Genomic DNA, 15,963 nt, shown 5'->3' on the forward strand with positions numbered 1-15,963 from the left:
TTGTGCTCCAAAACTCTGGACAGTGACTGCAACCATGAAATTAAAGGGTGCTTGCTCCTTGGAAGAAAAGCTATGACAAACCTAGCCAGGGTATGTTGGCAAATGTCCATATTGTCAAGGCTATGATTTTTCCAGTAGTCATATATAGATGTGAGAGTTGGGCCATAAAGAAGGCTGAATGCTGAAGAATTGATGCTTTTGAACTGTGGTGCTGGGGAAAATTCTTGAGAGTCCCTTGGACAGCAAGGAAATCAGACCAGTCAATCTTTAAGGAAATCAACCCTGAATATTCATTGGAAGGACTGATGCTGAAGTTCCAATACTTTGGCCACCTGATGCAAAGTGCCGACTCCTTGGAAAAGACTGACGCTGAGAAAGACTGAGGGCAAGAGAAGAAGGGAGGATGAGTGGTTGGATGGCATCACTGACTGAATGGACATGAATTTGAGCAAACTCTGGGAGACAGTGAAGGACAGGCAAGTCTGGCATACTGCAGTTCACGGGGTTGCAAAGAGTCAAGACACAACTTAGAGACACAACAACAACAATGTAAAAGAATGACGGGAAACTTCCCTGGGTGTACTGAGGTTTGCTATTTTCACTTAATGATAAATGAGGGGTTTTGTTTTATTATTATTGTTGCTGAAACACTGATACTACTTACAAGTTTCTTAAACAGTGTTTGATGTTTGAAGGGTAGCAGTGGGAACTAGGAAGGCAGAGAATAAACAGCCAACTTTCAGTGATTTGAAAATTAACACTTCTGGTTAAGAGACTGTAATTATCGTACCTCTAAGAAAAGGTGGGGCATGGGACTATTTTTACAGGCGCTTTTTCTATGGCTGCTAAGTAATTAACCTTCCGCCTACTCTACCTTGGCTCAGTGGTAAAGAATCCGTCTGCAATGCAGGAGACACAGGTTTGATCCCTGCATCGGGAAGATCACCTGGAGAAGGAAATGGCATCCCACTCCAATATTCTTACCTGGAGAATTACATAGACGGAGGAGCTTGGCGGACTGCAGTCCTTGGAGTCACTAAGAGTGGGACGCGACTGAGCACGCACACGCAGTCTACCTTACCTCCTCCGATCTCAGCAGATGACTTTACTTTGAGAAAATAAGCAAAGAAAATAAGACTTTCGAACATGCACTTTCATAACCTGCTTCTCTGCCTCTAAACTTTACCTCTGGTAATGCATATCTTCATTGACCTACCTATCTCAGAGGAAGGGCTGCTTCACTTCCTACTCAAGACCAACTGTTTTTATGCTTTCACTGAAGTGCTTCTGTGTTTTGCTACAAAATACTTAACATTTCGCATATCTTCCAAACATCCTTCTATTGATTATTTCATCCTTAGCTTACAGCAGGGGTTCTCAAAAGTTTTAGTCCACAGACCAACAGCGTTATCATCACTTAAGAACTTGTTGGAAAAGCGAAGTTCTTGAGCTCCACCCCAGACCAACCATTCAGCGTATGGGGGGCCAGGGAGCAATCTGAATTTTAATAAGCCTTCCAGGTGAGGCTGATGCACTAAAGTTTGTGAATCACTGGCTTACAAACATATTCAAGTATCCACTATCCTTAAAAAAAATTCTCCCACTACCTTGGTCATGTTATGACCTTGTTTTCCTCCTTCCTCCATTTTCTGCTAAACGTCTTGAAAGAATAGTCCAGTCTGTCTCTATTTCTTCTACTTATTTCTCATTGGCTTATGTCCCACTGAGGTCATCAGTGACCTCTTATTGCTTAATCAGAAGTTCATTTTCAATCTTCTTTGACTTGATCTCCTTACAGCATTTGCACCTTGAACACTCCTGGTTGTTCAATTTGTTTCATCTCTTGACTTCAAAGATTCCATTCTCTCCTGGTCCCACATTTATCTCGCTTAGCTTTCTCATTCTCTGGCTCTTCCTCTACCTGCACACCCCAGAATTTCATATCCATTTCTACTCTTACTGAGCCACATGCTCTTCCTGTGTGATTTATCTACCTCTGTGCTTCAGTCTCTGAATGTTGATGCGCCAGAGTGTCTCCAATCGCTCCCAACCGATCAACACGTATTTCCAGCTATTTCTTAAACATCTCATCATTTGTCATAGACTTGCTCCATTTAATAACTCTCCGTCTCCCAGGTTAGCAACCATCATGTAAAACTGATTATTGCTTCCCTCCCTATACCATATTATTGATTCTACTTATGTAGTATCTCTAGGACCTGACCTTTGTTTGTGTTCACTTCTACTGTATTCACTGAATGAATAGAAACATTTCATAGTATGCATATACCAGGCGAAGTAAGTGGGGACCAGCTGTTGGGTTGCTTCTTGGCCTAGGTTTGGAAGTAGACTAAATGTACAGAGTGGTCAGTGATTGTTTGCTTTAAATCCGTGGCATTTCTGGACCACTGGCCTAGGTCAAATTTTTCTCTTGAGTTCATATCTCAATGGCTGAGGCCTAAGACACCAGCAGATATGAATTGAGTTATTCCTTTTAGCCTATGGCTGAGGAGCCACCCCAATCTAAACCATAAAAGATTTTCATCATTTAAACAATTTCCCACATTTTTTGTGCAGTTCCTTGTTCAATGGGGACCCACTGCTTGTAAAATCAAAAGGCTTGGGAGCCACTGTTGAGCAGACCAAACCATCCTCAAAGGTGGAGGAACATGGAACAAGCTCAAAAGTCATTCTTGGCACAAGTAGGATTTCTGTCTTTAAATCACCAAAAATTTCCTAAAATATCTTATTTTGTATCTTTTTTTCCAAATTCCATGATAAATCATATTAAAGTTACTTCTAGGAACTCGTTACTATTCTGCATCTTCCTTTGTAATCATTTTCTTACTCAAATACATGTCAAATGACAAAGATAAACTTAATAACGAGTTTGATATCCTTTATTCAAGAGAAAACATGCAGTTGCCATGGATTGGGGGAGTAGAATGCCTCACAAGAAGTGACCCACTCTTGCTGAGGGATTTGGGGCAAGAGCAAGTTTTATAGAGCTTTAGAAGTGGCAACGTGGAAACCACATGATTGGCTTGGTGGTCAGAGAGTTCTTTATAAGGCTATTAGGTCAATCAGGGAATAAGGAAAGAGTATTTGGCTTAAGTTAATTGTGTGAGGTTGCATATCTGTTCTTACTTAGAAGAAAAAAGTTATTAAAAATTCTTGGCAATTGGGAATTTGCTGGCTTGATATATTCTTATTTCTGGGCAAGTAGAGCATTTACAGGGATATGAATATTAGATCTAAGATTCAGTTTGCTGATTTGGCACCCGAGGCAGGAGTAGCTTCGCACTGGGCTTAGAAAATTGTTTCAACAACAGTGGGGTACAAACATTTCCAAAGGTCTGATAAAGAAGCTTTTGACTCTGTCCTTCCCAGGATTTCACAAAATGTGGGTTATGGGTTATATAAATAGAAAAGATAAGGATTGGTTTCCTATGGCAGCCATAACTAAGTACCACAAACAGAGTGACTTAAAACAACAGAAATGTGTTTTTTCAGAGTTCTGGAGCCTGGAAGTCTTAAATCCAGGTGTTGGCAGAGTTAGCTCTTTCTGTAGGTGCTAATGGAGAATCTATATTCCTTGCTTCTCTCCTAGCTTCTGGTGGTGGTTGGACTTCCTTGGTGTTTCATTTTTTGTAGGTGAATCACTCCAATCTGCCTCCTCCACATGGCCCTCTCATTTTTGTGTGCCCTCTCTTGTTAGAAGGACATCAGTCATTGTATTTAGGACTATGACCTCATCGTTATTACATCTGCAAAAGCCGTATTTCTGAATAAAGTCATTCACAGGCAGGATTTGTGGGGGACACTAGCCAAACTAAGACAATGAGTCATTCCAACAGACTAACTATAATAGAAGTTACTTGTTTGACTGCTGGGTCTTCCTTGGGCATGCAGACTCACTGGTTGTGGCGCCTGGGGGCTCTAGAGCGTGTGGGCTCAGTAGTGGTCATGCCTGGGCTTAGTTGCCATATGTGGGATCTTAGTTCCCTGACTAGGGATCTGCACTGGGAGCGCAAAGTCTTAGCCACTGGGCAACTAGGAAAGTCAGCAAACATCCTTGCATTGTGAATCGAACACTCACATTTTTCTAAACTCTTAAATTTTTGTTATTTTCCACTTTGTCCCCTGTTATGGAACTATTATTCTAATGTTTCTAAAACTAAATTATACATCTGCAAAAGCACCCTGGGTCTTATGACTATCATTATGGATGTTTGCAAAGAGGAAGAGGCCAAAAAGTTTATTTTATCAATACTGATAGTATACTTTCCAAGACATAAGTCTCCACTTAACTTTTGGCTAGGTTAACAACTGTAGTTAACTTAGAATCTAAGATGAGGTACATTTCAAAAGATGTTGCTCTTTATTAGTGACTCTGTGTCCAAAAACTATGTTATCTACTGTGACAGGAATAACTCAAAGTTATAAATTCATATATGAAAAAACAAGCTTTAATTCTCTCTAAACTGAACTTCATTGTTTTCTTTTTTAATTATCAAAAGCTTTATTTGTTGTAAAGCAATTATCCTTCAATAAAAAAATAATTTTTTAAAAAAAGCTTTATTTGTGCAGTTAAGGGGTAATGCCCAATAAAAACAAGCCAGGGCCTTGACTCAAATCTTAAAACTGCAGAATGGAACGGATTCACATTGTGCAAGCTGTAGATCAGTCTGTGATTCAGAGGTTCTTACTGTGCCAAAGGCAGCATCGCATGAATAGTAACCTGTCCAAAGGTTATGGATCAAGACACAAAGAAAACCAAAGCTCCAGTCTTGAAAATTCTTGTCACTTGCCTTTCCAGATTTTATTTTGGTTTCTTTGTTGTTATTTAGTTGCCAAGTCGTGCCCATGAGGCTCCTCTGTCTATGGGATTTCCCAGGCAAGAACACTGGACTGGGTTGCCATTTCCTTCTCCATTGACTTAATTGTTTTTATTTAAGCATTTCATTTCTATCTCATGGAAGAAATGTTAATCTAGTTATTTTCACTTCAGTTCAGTTCAGTCGCTCAGTCTTGTCGAACTCTTTGCGACCCCATGAATCACAGCACACCAGGCCTCCCTGCCCATCACCAACTCCCGGAGTTCATTCAAACTCATCATTCAAACTCATGTCCATCGAGTCGATGATGCCATCCAGCCATCTCATCCTCTGTCATCCCCTTCTCCTCCTGCCCCCAATCCCTCCCAGCATCAGAGTCTTTTGCAGTGAGTCAACTCTTCACATGAGGTGGCCAAAGTATTGGAGTTTCAGCTTTAGCATCAGTCCTTCCAATGAACACCCAGGATTGATCTCCTTTAGAATGGACTGGTTGGATCTCCTTGCAGTCCAAGGGACTCTCAAGAGTCTTCTCCAACACCACAGTTCAAAAGCATCAATTCTTCGGCGTTCAGCTTTCTTCACAGTCCAACTCTCACATCCATACATGACCACTGGAAAAACATAGCCTTTACTAGACGGACTTTGTTGGCAAAGTAATGTCTCTGCTTTTAAATATGCTATCTAGGTTGGTCATAACTTTCCTTCCAATGAGTAAGCGTCTTTTAATTTTCACTTAAACTCAAATTCAGTTGTCTTTTAATAAATTCTAGGTTAAAGGTTGCTTTGAAGGTTGTTTGCTTCACCTGTTTTATCCTGGGCGTCGTACCATCCCAGTCTGTCTCATATCCAGCATTGTAATGGCTCCAGACTTGTAGGGTGAGGCCCAGTTTCCCAGTAGTGGAGCATCTTGAGGATCACCAGCTCCAGTTCTGCTAACTTCTGTACTCTTCACAGCTATAACAGAAAAATCATCCATTTAACTGTTTGGGGGGCTTTTGGTGTTATGAGGACTTTCTGTAAGGCTACCTTAGGTTGCTCATTTCCAAACACCCTAAGCAACCACCTCAATCTTCCATTTAACCTTGAGTGCTCATGTGGGCTACTTTTTCAGATAAGCTAGTTTGAATCAGGGAACAGATCTTCTCTCATAATCCTGAATGTACCCTGTGTGTGTGAGTGTGTGTATGTGTGTGTAGAGGGGATGGTTCTGTCGCATTCCCCTATGACTGGACTTTAGAAGGAGACAGGGATCACGGCCTTTTCTCATACTGGGATACTCATCAGTGGCTTATCCTCCCTCTGGCTTCCTCTCCAGCTCTAGCCTTTCTCTCCTGAATTCTACTTAACTAGTATTGGGTAGGGGTAGGAAAAATGGATTTTCAAATATTTCTTGTCTTCTACCTGAACTATGACTTCAGAATTTTGGAATAAAAAGTTTAGCGTCCTGTTGTCTGTTTTCTTTGGTTCCGCTTCCCCTCAGGGTGGTTATTGCTTCACATCCAAGGTGTGAATGAGGAAATATGACAGATGTGTAAAGAAGTGAAGGTGGAGAGTGCAGCATGGCTTAGCTCACAGAGTAATCTGGTTCTCTGGCACCTTTCTTTTTATAATTCTTGCTCCATCTACTCTGGTAAGTCCTCTTCCTCCACCTAAAAGTAGGTGTTCCCCAGGTTTTTTCTCTGTAGACTCTTTGGATAATTTCATCTACCTAATACCTTCAGTAATTACCTCTCTGCTCTTAAGTCCCAATTTTATGCTTTAATCCTGAATTGGTTCCCAGTTAATTTTTTAAAATTAATGTCAATAAAGATCAGAATTAGTTTTTATTTACTTAAGTTCTAAGTGTAAAGCACTCAAGTGTTTACATTTGCATTGCAGTGATTTTCCCTATTTTCTTACCAAAAAATTGACTTCAAAATCCTAGACTCTTAAATTGTTAATTACATTTTGGACTTCTGCTTATATTTGTGTTGAATCTGCTCATATTTCGAAGTTTGAAGGAGTTATCTGCTGTAGTTCAGGAGTATATTTGCTATTCTTCTCTCCCAACTGCCCCTAAATCTCTTTGACCTGCTCTAGAAGTCATCCTGTCCAACACAGAGGCAATATTTCCTGATAGTGTTTTTGATAAAAGAATTGCCAAGTCAAAGCTGACCCCCTGTGCTTCTAAGGGAATTCTCCTAAGCACAGCTAATGTTGAGATTAAGGGCCTAGTCCTCTCAACCAGACAGTCTGGGTTCAGACTGCAGCTCTGTCCCTAATTACTTGCTCTGTGACCTTGGACAATTTATATAACTTTATCTGTTTCTTTATAGAAATGTGACCAATAAAACTCCCTAATTCATGGAATTTTTGTGAGAATTAAGTGAATTAACCAGTGAAAGAAATGCCCCATACTTAGAAATATGTAAGGAGCTATTATTATGACCAGTTATCTTTTGCTATTTTTTCCATGTCTAGTTATCAGCTTTGGCCTTTGTTTATTAGACCAGACTAGCTGTTTAATTTTCTGAGTTCTTTAAAAATTCAACTTTTTCAGATAAAGATAGGATATATCTTGTACATTTCACACACACACACAAACACAATTAAAGAACTGGTACACATTGTAATGATTTCCTTTCAACAGCTATTAAAGCAGTAGGTATGAAAATGTTTGTGCTTGGCCTAGAGTAGGGTCAGCAAGAGAGGAGACTTGAGTGTGACATTCAAAGGAAGAAAGCAGGATTTGATAGCCCACTGATATACAGAGGCATCACACCTCACTCTCAGGGACCAACCTTGGGTGACTGGGAAAGTTAGGAGTGCTGGCATCACCGACTGTGGACATGAGTTTGTGTGAACTCCGGGAGTTGGTGATGGACAGGGAGGCCTGGCGTGCTGTGATTCATGGGGTCGCGGAGAGTCGGACACGACTGAGCGACTGAACTGAACTGATGTAAAAATGACCCCGCAATGTACTGGGTTAAAACAATAGCCATTTATTTTCTATCTTTGTTCCTGTGGATCATGAATTCAGACAGGGTACAGGAAGGGATGGCTGGTCTCTGCTCCAAGATGTCTAGAGTCTCAGCTTGGAAGGTTGGATTCTGAGGACTGAAATCATTAGACAAACTTCTTTATCCATATTTCTGTCTAGACCTAGCCTGGGAGGAGAGAACACAGACCCCACCTCTACTTGGAGGAGTGAGCATAAGTCATATTGAAAGAAGAAATTGTAGGGTGAGCTAATTGTATGATTAGGCCACCCAAGGTGGGTGTTCTCTTGCTGGCTGTACATCCCCTTCACAATCAGACCCTGCTTCAGCTACATCCTACTCACCTGACTGATCTTGCTCTTAATCAGAACCTGATCAGTAAATGCCTACATAGTTGCCCCCACTCCAGCTACTGACTGTTGTAATCTTTAAATCAGAACAACTTCACAAAGATGGTTTATCAAAGGGGCAGTGAGGGTTGTGCTCTTCTGCTGGTTTCCCTGGTAACCAATGAGCCATCCTGATATCAATTTTCTCTGTAACAATTCCCTCTTCTGACAGGGAAGACTTGTCACGGCCAACCTGCCACCTGCCACCCATAAGAGTGTGTCTCTGTAGAACCCTCTTGCTTCTGGTGTAAGTAAGATTCCCTATCCAATAAACCACTGATGTCTCTCTTGCTAACTCTGTGTTCCTTCCACCTTGAGCCTTTAGTCCAGACCCCACCTCTACCACTTTCCACGCAATCATGGACAAAAAAACATTAACTTCTTTGTATCTCAGTTATCTCATTGGTTAGAGAGTAGATAATAACATGGAATTTATGAAGTTTTGATGAAGGTTAATATAATCTTGCTAATTGTTCAAAGATGGGCATTAATACTTTCTATTCCTCTTCGTCCTCCTACTTAAGAAGCAATTGAAAAATTATCATAAGTGAAAAACTAAACTAATATTAAGCTAGTAATTGCTTTAAAACATTTTCATAAATTTCATTTGTGCTTTGCGTGTATAAGTGAGAAAAACAGGCTCAGGTTACACATAAACCAGGGGCCTCAGAAAGTCAGAAGTGGCGGGAAAGCGACCCAGCGCCAGGTCAGGGGGCTTCTGCACTGGCGCCTGCTGGCGCCTCCGGCCGAGGGCCGCTCCGTGACTCCAGCGCCAGGCTCCGCCCGACCCCGCCTCCGCTGCCGGCCAATGGCCGCGGGCCGACGCGATCGGAGGCTGCTACTGGAAGAGGCGGCGCGGTGGGAGGAGCTGAGTCGGGGTCGCGCCGCGCCGCGCCTGCCTGCACTTCTAAACCGTAGAGAGAGAGGTCGGAGAACATGCCTGTGTTAGCGGCCCTGCTGCGGCGCGGCGCGCGCGGGCGCGGCCCCCTGCTTCCGAGGCTGGTGCAGGTGAGAGGGGCTGGGACTGGTCTCGCGAGGCCTTGGCCGCGGCCGCGCGGCCGGAAGGAGCCCTCATTGCGGGGCTCGGGGAGACCCCGGGCCCCCGCCGCGAGCCCTGAGCTCGCGCCCGGACGCGCGGGCTCCCACGCAGCGTTGCCATTCGCCGCGGGCCTGTGGGAGTGTGGCCGTCGCTTTCTAGTGTCAAAGCGGGCAGATGTTTTGACGCGCAGAAAAGTCCGGGGCTCGGTCTCGACCTTGCCTGACGGGGAGCGAAGTCCGGTAAAACTGCTTCCCAGCTCTTCTTCGAGACATATTTGTGAACGTTAATGTCAAGAGGTTTTAATTTCATGCCGTGGGTAATCATTTTAGGCTTTCAGAGTGATAGTAAATCGATGTGTCAACTCAGAGCAACTTCAGACCTATTAGGGAAAATAAATGGCTCCTCGGTTTCTTGATGCGTGGCGCCTACGTACCAAGGGCGTCCAGAGCCTTGTTTGAGTTCTGGCTTGTTGTGCTTACGGAAAACAGGAGCGACAGCCTTGGAAGAATCTACTATTTTCCATCCATCAGCGCAAGCTAGCTTGCGCCACAGGTTTAGTGTCTGGCAAAAGCCAAGAAGTAGGTCGAGAATTTCAGGGTGTGGTTGTGAGGCGTGACTTTTGTAGTTTGGTTGGAGCAATAAAGTTTGAAATGTATAGTTCTATTGTTAAGAGTCTGAATTTGAAGTCAATGAGGACCGTGTGTATTTTTGTTATTGTCGTAATTAGACGTCTGGGACGATTGAAGGGGAAAATCGCAAGAGATTGTGAAAGAATGAATGTAGAACTTGTCAAATTCAGAGTGAGAATGGAGAACCAAGGGGAAAGGAAAAGTCTAAAATTAATCCTGGGTGACTGAGAGAAGTCAGGAGGAGTGGGTTTCCAGGACTCGTGAGTTCTTAGTATATTTGTTAGTTTGTGGTAAATCACAAAAATGTGACTAGGACATCCTGAGTTTCAAACCAGAGTTTACTAGGTGAATTAGGTGAAAACTAGGTACGTAAGTTTGTAAAAAACAAAACATAAACGAAGTGCAGAACCTCCTTCATTTACTTTAATTAACCGCTCAAAATCAAACACAAATGTTGCTGATGAGAAAAATGAAGCTGTACATTATGTAGCCTGTGATTTGTGGTGTTCATTTGTTACTTAAATTAAGTGGTCATTTACTGAAGCATGGAGATACAGTTTAACAGGATTTTCAGTATTCCGTGCCATTTTGTGGAATGAAACGTAATCTCTAACCCATTAAACTAGCTTTTTCTCGTTTGCCTTTGAAAACACACAGGTTTCCCTTAATCAGCAACAAACTTTTATAGACTTAGAGCTTTTTGCTTTCCAACTGCAATTGCTTTTTTCTTATGGTCAAAAGAGTAGTCCTCCTTGTCACCCTTGTGAACATCCATTTCCCTTTAAACCTCTGCAGTTAGATTTCTATACTACTCAACTGAGGGATACCAGTGCTTTTCATTTCCTGTGTTTCTTCTTCTTGACCTTTCTTTATACTATATTTGACAATGTTGATGGGGCTTCCCTGGTAACTCTGTGGGACATCCCTGGTAGTTCAGTCCCTAAAGAATCTGCCTGCAGTGCAGGAGACGTAGTGTTCAATCCCTGGAAGATCCCCTGGAGAAGGAAATGGCAACCCACTCCAGTATTCTTGACACTGTTGATTATTCCCTCCTTGAAACTCCTGTCTTGCTGTTTTGAACCAAGTTAATTTTCTTTTTTTGTTGTTGTTGTAACTTTAAGCATTTTATTTTGTATTGAGGTATAGCCAGTTAACAATGTTGTGGTAGTTTCAGGTGAAGAGCGAAGGAACTCAGCATTGCATATAGGTGTATCCATTCTCCCCCAGAGCCCACTCCCTCTAGGCTGGCACATAACGTTGAGCAGAGTTCCACGTACTACACAATAGGTCTTTGTTGGTTATCCATTTTAACCCAAAGTCCCTATCTATCTTCTCCCGCCCTCCCCCCACAACTATAAGTTCATTTTCTAAGTCTCTGAGTCTTTCTGTTTTGTAAGTAACTTCATTTGTATAGTTTATTTTTAGATTCCATGTATAAGGGATGCCATATATTTCTCCTTCTCTGTCTGACTTACTTTTAGGTCTATCCATACCCACTCCAGTGTTCTTGCCTGGAGAATCCCAGGGACAGGGGAGCCTGGTGGGCTTCCGTCTGTGGGGTCACACAGAGTCGGACACGACTGAAGTGACTTAGCAGCAGCAGCAGCAGCATGTTGCTGCAAATGGCATTATTTCATTCTTTTTAATGGCTGAGTAATATTCCATTGTATATATATACCACATCTTCTTTATCCATTCCTTTGTTGACAGACATTTAGGTTTCTTCCATGTCTTGGCTATTGTAAACAGTGCTTCAATGAACATTGTATCCTTTTGGATCATCAATTCCAGGAGTGGAATTTGAGGGGCATATGGTAGTTCTATCTTTAGTTGTTTAAGGAACCTCCATACTGTTCTCCATAATGGCTATACCAATTTACATTCCCACCAACAGTGGAAGGAGGGGTCCCTTCTCTCCATAACCTTTCCAACATTTGTTTTTTGTGGATTTTTTGATGATAGCCATTTTGACTGGTGTGAATTGATATCTCATTGTAGTATTTGCATTTCTCTAATAACTAGCGACATTAAACATCTTTTCATGTGCCTGTTGGCCATCCTTATGTCTTCTTTGGAGAACTGTTCATTCAGGTTGTCTCCCATTTTTTGAGTGGGTTGTTTTTTTGATGCTATTTTTAAGCGTCCTAGGCTGTTTGTAAATTTTGGAAACTAATCCCTTAAAGGTCACATCACTTTCACATGTTTTCACCCAGTCTATAGGTTGTATTTTCATTTTGTTTATTGTTTTCTTTGCTGTGCAAAAGCTTTTGAGTTTAAGTAGGTCCCATTTGTTTATTTTTGCTTTTTTTCCCCATTATTATGGGAGACGGATCAAAAAAGATGTTTTTGTGAGTTATGTCAGACAGCGTTCTGCCTATGTTTTCCTCTAGGGGTTTTATAGTGTCCAGTCTCACATTTAGGTCTTCAATCCACTTTGAACTTATTTTTGTGTATGAAGTTAAGGAATGATCTAATTCCATTTTTTTACATGTGACTGTCCAGTTTTCCTAGCACCATTTGTTGAAGATTCTCTCCAACATTGTGTAGAATTGTCTTTGTCATAGATAAATTGACCATAGGTTCATGGGCTTATTTATGGTTTTTCTATCCTGTTCCATTGATCTATATTTCTATTTTTATGCCAGTGCCATACTATTTTGATGACTGTAGCTTTTAGTATAGTCTGAAGTTAGGAGTCTGAGTCCTCCGGCTCCCTTTTCCTTTTCAACATTGCTTTGACTATTTGGGGTCTTTTATGTCTCCATACAAATTTTGAGATTTTTTTTTTCTAGTTCTGTGAAAAATTCATTGGTAATTTGTTAGGGATTTCATTGAATCTGTAGATGGCCTTGGGCATTAGTCATTTTGACAGTATTGATTTTTCCAATCCACTAAAAGGGTATATATTTCCATCTGTGTATATCTTCTTTAATTTCTTTCATTAGCATCATATAGTTTTCAGAGTACAGGTCTTTTGTCTACTTAGGTAGCTTTCTTCCTAGGTATTTTATTCTTTTTGATGCAATGGTAAATGGAATTGCTTCTTGAATTTCTCTTTCTGATCTTTTGTTGTCAGTGTATAGAAATGCAGCAGTTTTCTGTGTTTTAATTTTGTAACCTGCAATTACCAGATTCATTGATGAGTTCTAGTAGTTTTCTGGTAGCATCTTTAGGATCTTCTATGTATAGTATTCCCATCTCTTTCAGAATTTTCCACAGTTTATGGTGATCCACACAGTCAAAGGCTTTGGCATAGTCAATGAAGCAGAAATAGATGTTTTTCTGGAACTCTCTTGCTTTCTCCATGATCCAGCGGATGTTGGCAATTTGATCTCTGGTGCCTCTGCCTTTTCTAAAAACTGCTTGAACATCTGGGAGTTCACAGTTCACATATTGCTGAAGCCTGGCTTGGAGAATTTTGAGCATGACTTTACTAGCGTGTGAGATGAGTGCAATTGTGCGGTAGTTTGAGCATTCTTTGGCATTGCCTTTCTTTGGGATTGGAATGAAGACTGACCTTTTCCAGTCCTGTGGCCACTGCTGAGTTTTCCAAATTTGCTGACATATTGAGTGCAGCACTTTCACAGCATCATCTTTCAGGATTTGAAATAGCTCCACTGGAGTTCCATCACCTCCACTAGCTTTGTTCGTAGTGATGCTTTCTAAGGCCCACTTGACTTCACCTTCCAAGCTTTGTTCGTAGTGATGCTTTCTAAGGCCCACTTGACTTCACCTTCCAAGATGCCTGGCTCTAGGTCAGTGATCACGTCATCGTGACTATCTTGGTTGTGAAGATCTTTTTTGTACAGTTCTTCTGTGTATTCTTGCCACCTCTTCTTAATATCTTCTGCTTCTGTTAGGTCCATACCATTTCTGTCCTTTATGGAGCCCATCTTTGAATGAAATATTCCCTTGGAATCTCTAATTTTCTTGAAGAGATCTCTAGTCTTTCCTATTCTGTTGTTTTCCTCTATTTCTTTGCATTGATCGCTGAGGAAGGCTTTCTTATCTCTCCTTGCTATTCTTTGGAACTCTGCCTTCAGATGCTTATATCTTTCCTTTTCTCCTTTGCTTTTCGCTTCTCTTCTTTTCACAGCTATTTGTAAGGCCTCCTCAGACAGCCATTTTGCTTTTTTGCATTTCTTTTCCATGGGGATGGTCTTGTTCCCTGTCTCCTGTACAATGTCACGAACCTCCGTCCAGAGTTCATCAGGCACTCTATCTATCAGATCTAATCCCTTAAATCTATTTCTCACTTCCACTGTATAATCATAAGGGATTTGATATAGGTCATATCTGAATGATCTAGTGGTTTTCCCTATTTTCTTCAATTTAAGTCTGAATTTGGCAATATGGAGTTCATGATCTGAGCCACAGTCAGCTCCTGGTCTTGTTTTTGCTAACTGTATACAGCTTCTCCATCTTTGGCTATAAAGAATATAATCAATATTTTTTGCAGCCTTACAGTTCAAGGGACTCTCAAAAGTCTTTTCAAACACTGCAGTTCAAAAGCATCAATTCTTTGGCGCTCAGCTTTCTTTATGGTCCAACTCTCACATCCATACATGATTACTGGAAAAACCATAGCTTTGACTATATTGACCTTGGTTGGCAAAGTAATGTCTCTGCTTTTTAATATGCTGTCTAGGTTGGTCATAGCTTTTCTTCCAAGGAGCATTTGTCTTAATTTCATGGCTATAGTCACCATGTGCAGTGATTTTGGAGCTCAAGAAAATAAAGTGTGTCACTGTTTCCATTGTTTCTCCATTTATTTGCCATGATGTGATAGGACAGAATGCCATGATCTTAGTTTTTTGAATGTTGAGTTTTAAGCCAACTTTTTCACTCTCTTCTTTCACTTTCATCAAGAGGCTCTTTAATTCTTCTTCACTTTCTGCCATTAAAGTGTTTTCATTTGCATATCTGAGGTTATTGATATTTCTCCTGGCAATCTTGATTCCAGCTTGTGCTTCATCCAGCCTGGCATTTCACACGATGAACTCTGCATATACGGCAAAAAAGCAGGGTGACAATATACAACTTTGACATAAACCTTTCCCAATTTGGAACCAGTCCATCTTTCTATGTCCAGTTCTAATTTTGCTTCTTGACCTGCATACAAATTTCTCAGGAGGCAAGTAAGGTGGTCTGTTATTCCCATCTCTTGAATTTTCTACAATTTAATGTGATCCACAAAGTCAAAGGCTTTAGCCTAGTCAGTAAAGGAGACATAGATGTTTTTCTGGAACTCCCTTGCTTTTTCTATGATTCAGTGGATGTTGGCAATTTGATCTCTGGTTCATCTGCCTTTTCTAAATCTAGCTTGAACATCTGGCATGTTTTGGATCATGTACTGTTGAAGTCTATCTTGGATAATTTTGAGCATGACTTTGCTATAATGTGAGATGAGTGCATATGTGTTGTAGTTTGAACATTCTTTGGCATTCCTTTTCTTTGGGACTGGAATGAAAACTGACTTTTTCCAGTCCTGTGGCCATCTGAGTTTTCCAAATTTGCTGGCACATTGAGTGCAGCACTTTACAGCATCATCTTTTAGGATTTGAAATAGCTCAGGTGGAATTCCATGACTTCCACTAGCTTTGTGCATAGTGATGTTTCCTAAGGCCCACTTGACTTCACACTCTAGCTTGACTCACTCTTGGTGAGTGATCACACAGTTGTGGCTATCTGGGTCATTAAGATTTTTCTTGTATAGTTCTTCTGTATATTGTTGCCACCTTTTTTAAATTATCTTCTGCTTCTGTTAGGTCTGTATACCATTTCTGTCCTTTATTGTGCCCATCTTTGCATGAAATGTTCCCTCGGTATCTCTAATTTTCTTGACGAGATCTCTGGTCTTTCCCATTCTATTGTTTTTCCTCTATTTCTTTGCATTGTTCACTTAGGAATGCTTACTTGTCTCTCCTTGCTATTCTTTGGAACTCTGCAATCAGATGGATATATCTTTACTTTTTTCCTTTTCCTTTCACTTTTTTTCTCAGCTGTTTGTAAAGCCTCCTCAGACAACCATTTTCCTTTTTGCATTTCTTTTTTTTTGGGGTGGGTTTTGATCATTGCCTGTTGTACAGC

General features: G+C 41.1%; 1 protein-coding gene across 2 annotated transcripts in view; it reads left to right on the forward strand.

The window, feature by feature from the left end:
* The first annotated feature begins 9,063 nt into the window (after window positions 1-9,063).
* ACAT1 (acetyl-CoA acetyltransferase 1) overlaps window positions 9,064-15,963 on the forward strand; it is a 30,011-nt gene continuing 23,111 nt past the window's right edge. Inside the window, exon 1 of one of the 2 annotated variants that reach the window (XM_055422962.2) lies at window positions 9,064-9,213. In XM_055422962.2, coding sequence (XP_055278937.1) covers window positions 9,142-9,213 — 72 coding nt within the window. In that variant the 5' untranslated portion in view covers window positions 9,064-9,141. Of the gene's footprint in view, window positions 9,214-9,325; window positions 9,484-15,963 lie in introns of those variants that run through there. The other variant, XM_088842912.1, reaches the window with a different exon arrangement.

Source organism: Moschus berezovskii, chromosome 14 (assembly GCF_049115385.1).
Source record: "Moschus berezovskii isolate FMDL1 chromosome 14, NW_MosBer_1.0, whole genome shotgun sequence".
NCBI classification, from domain to species: Eukaryota; Metazoa; Chordata; class Mammalia; order Artiodactyla; family Moschidae; genus Moschus; species Moschus berezovskii.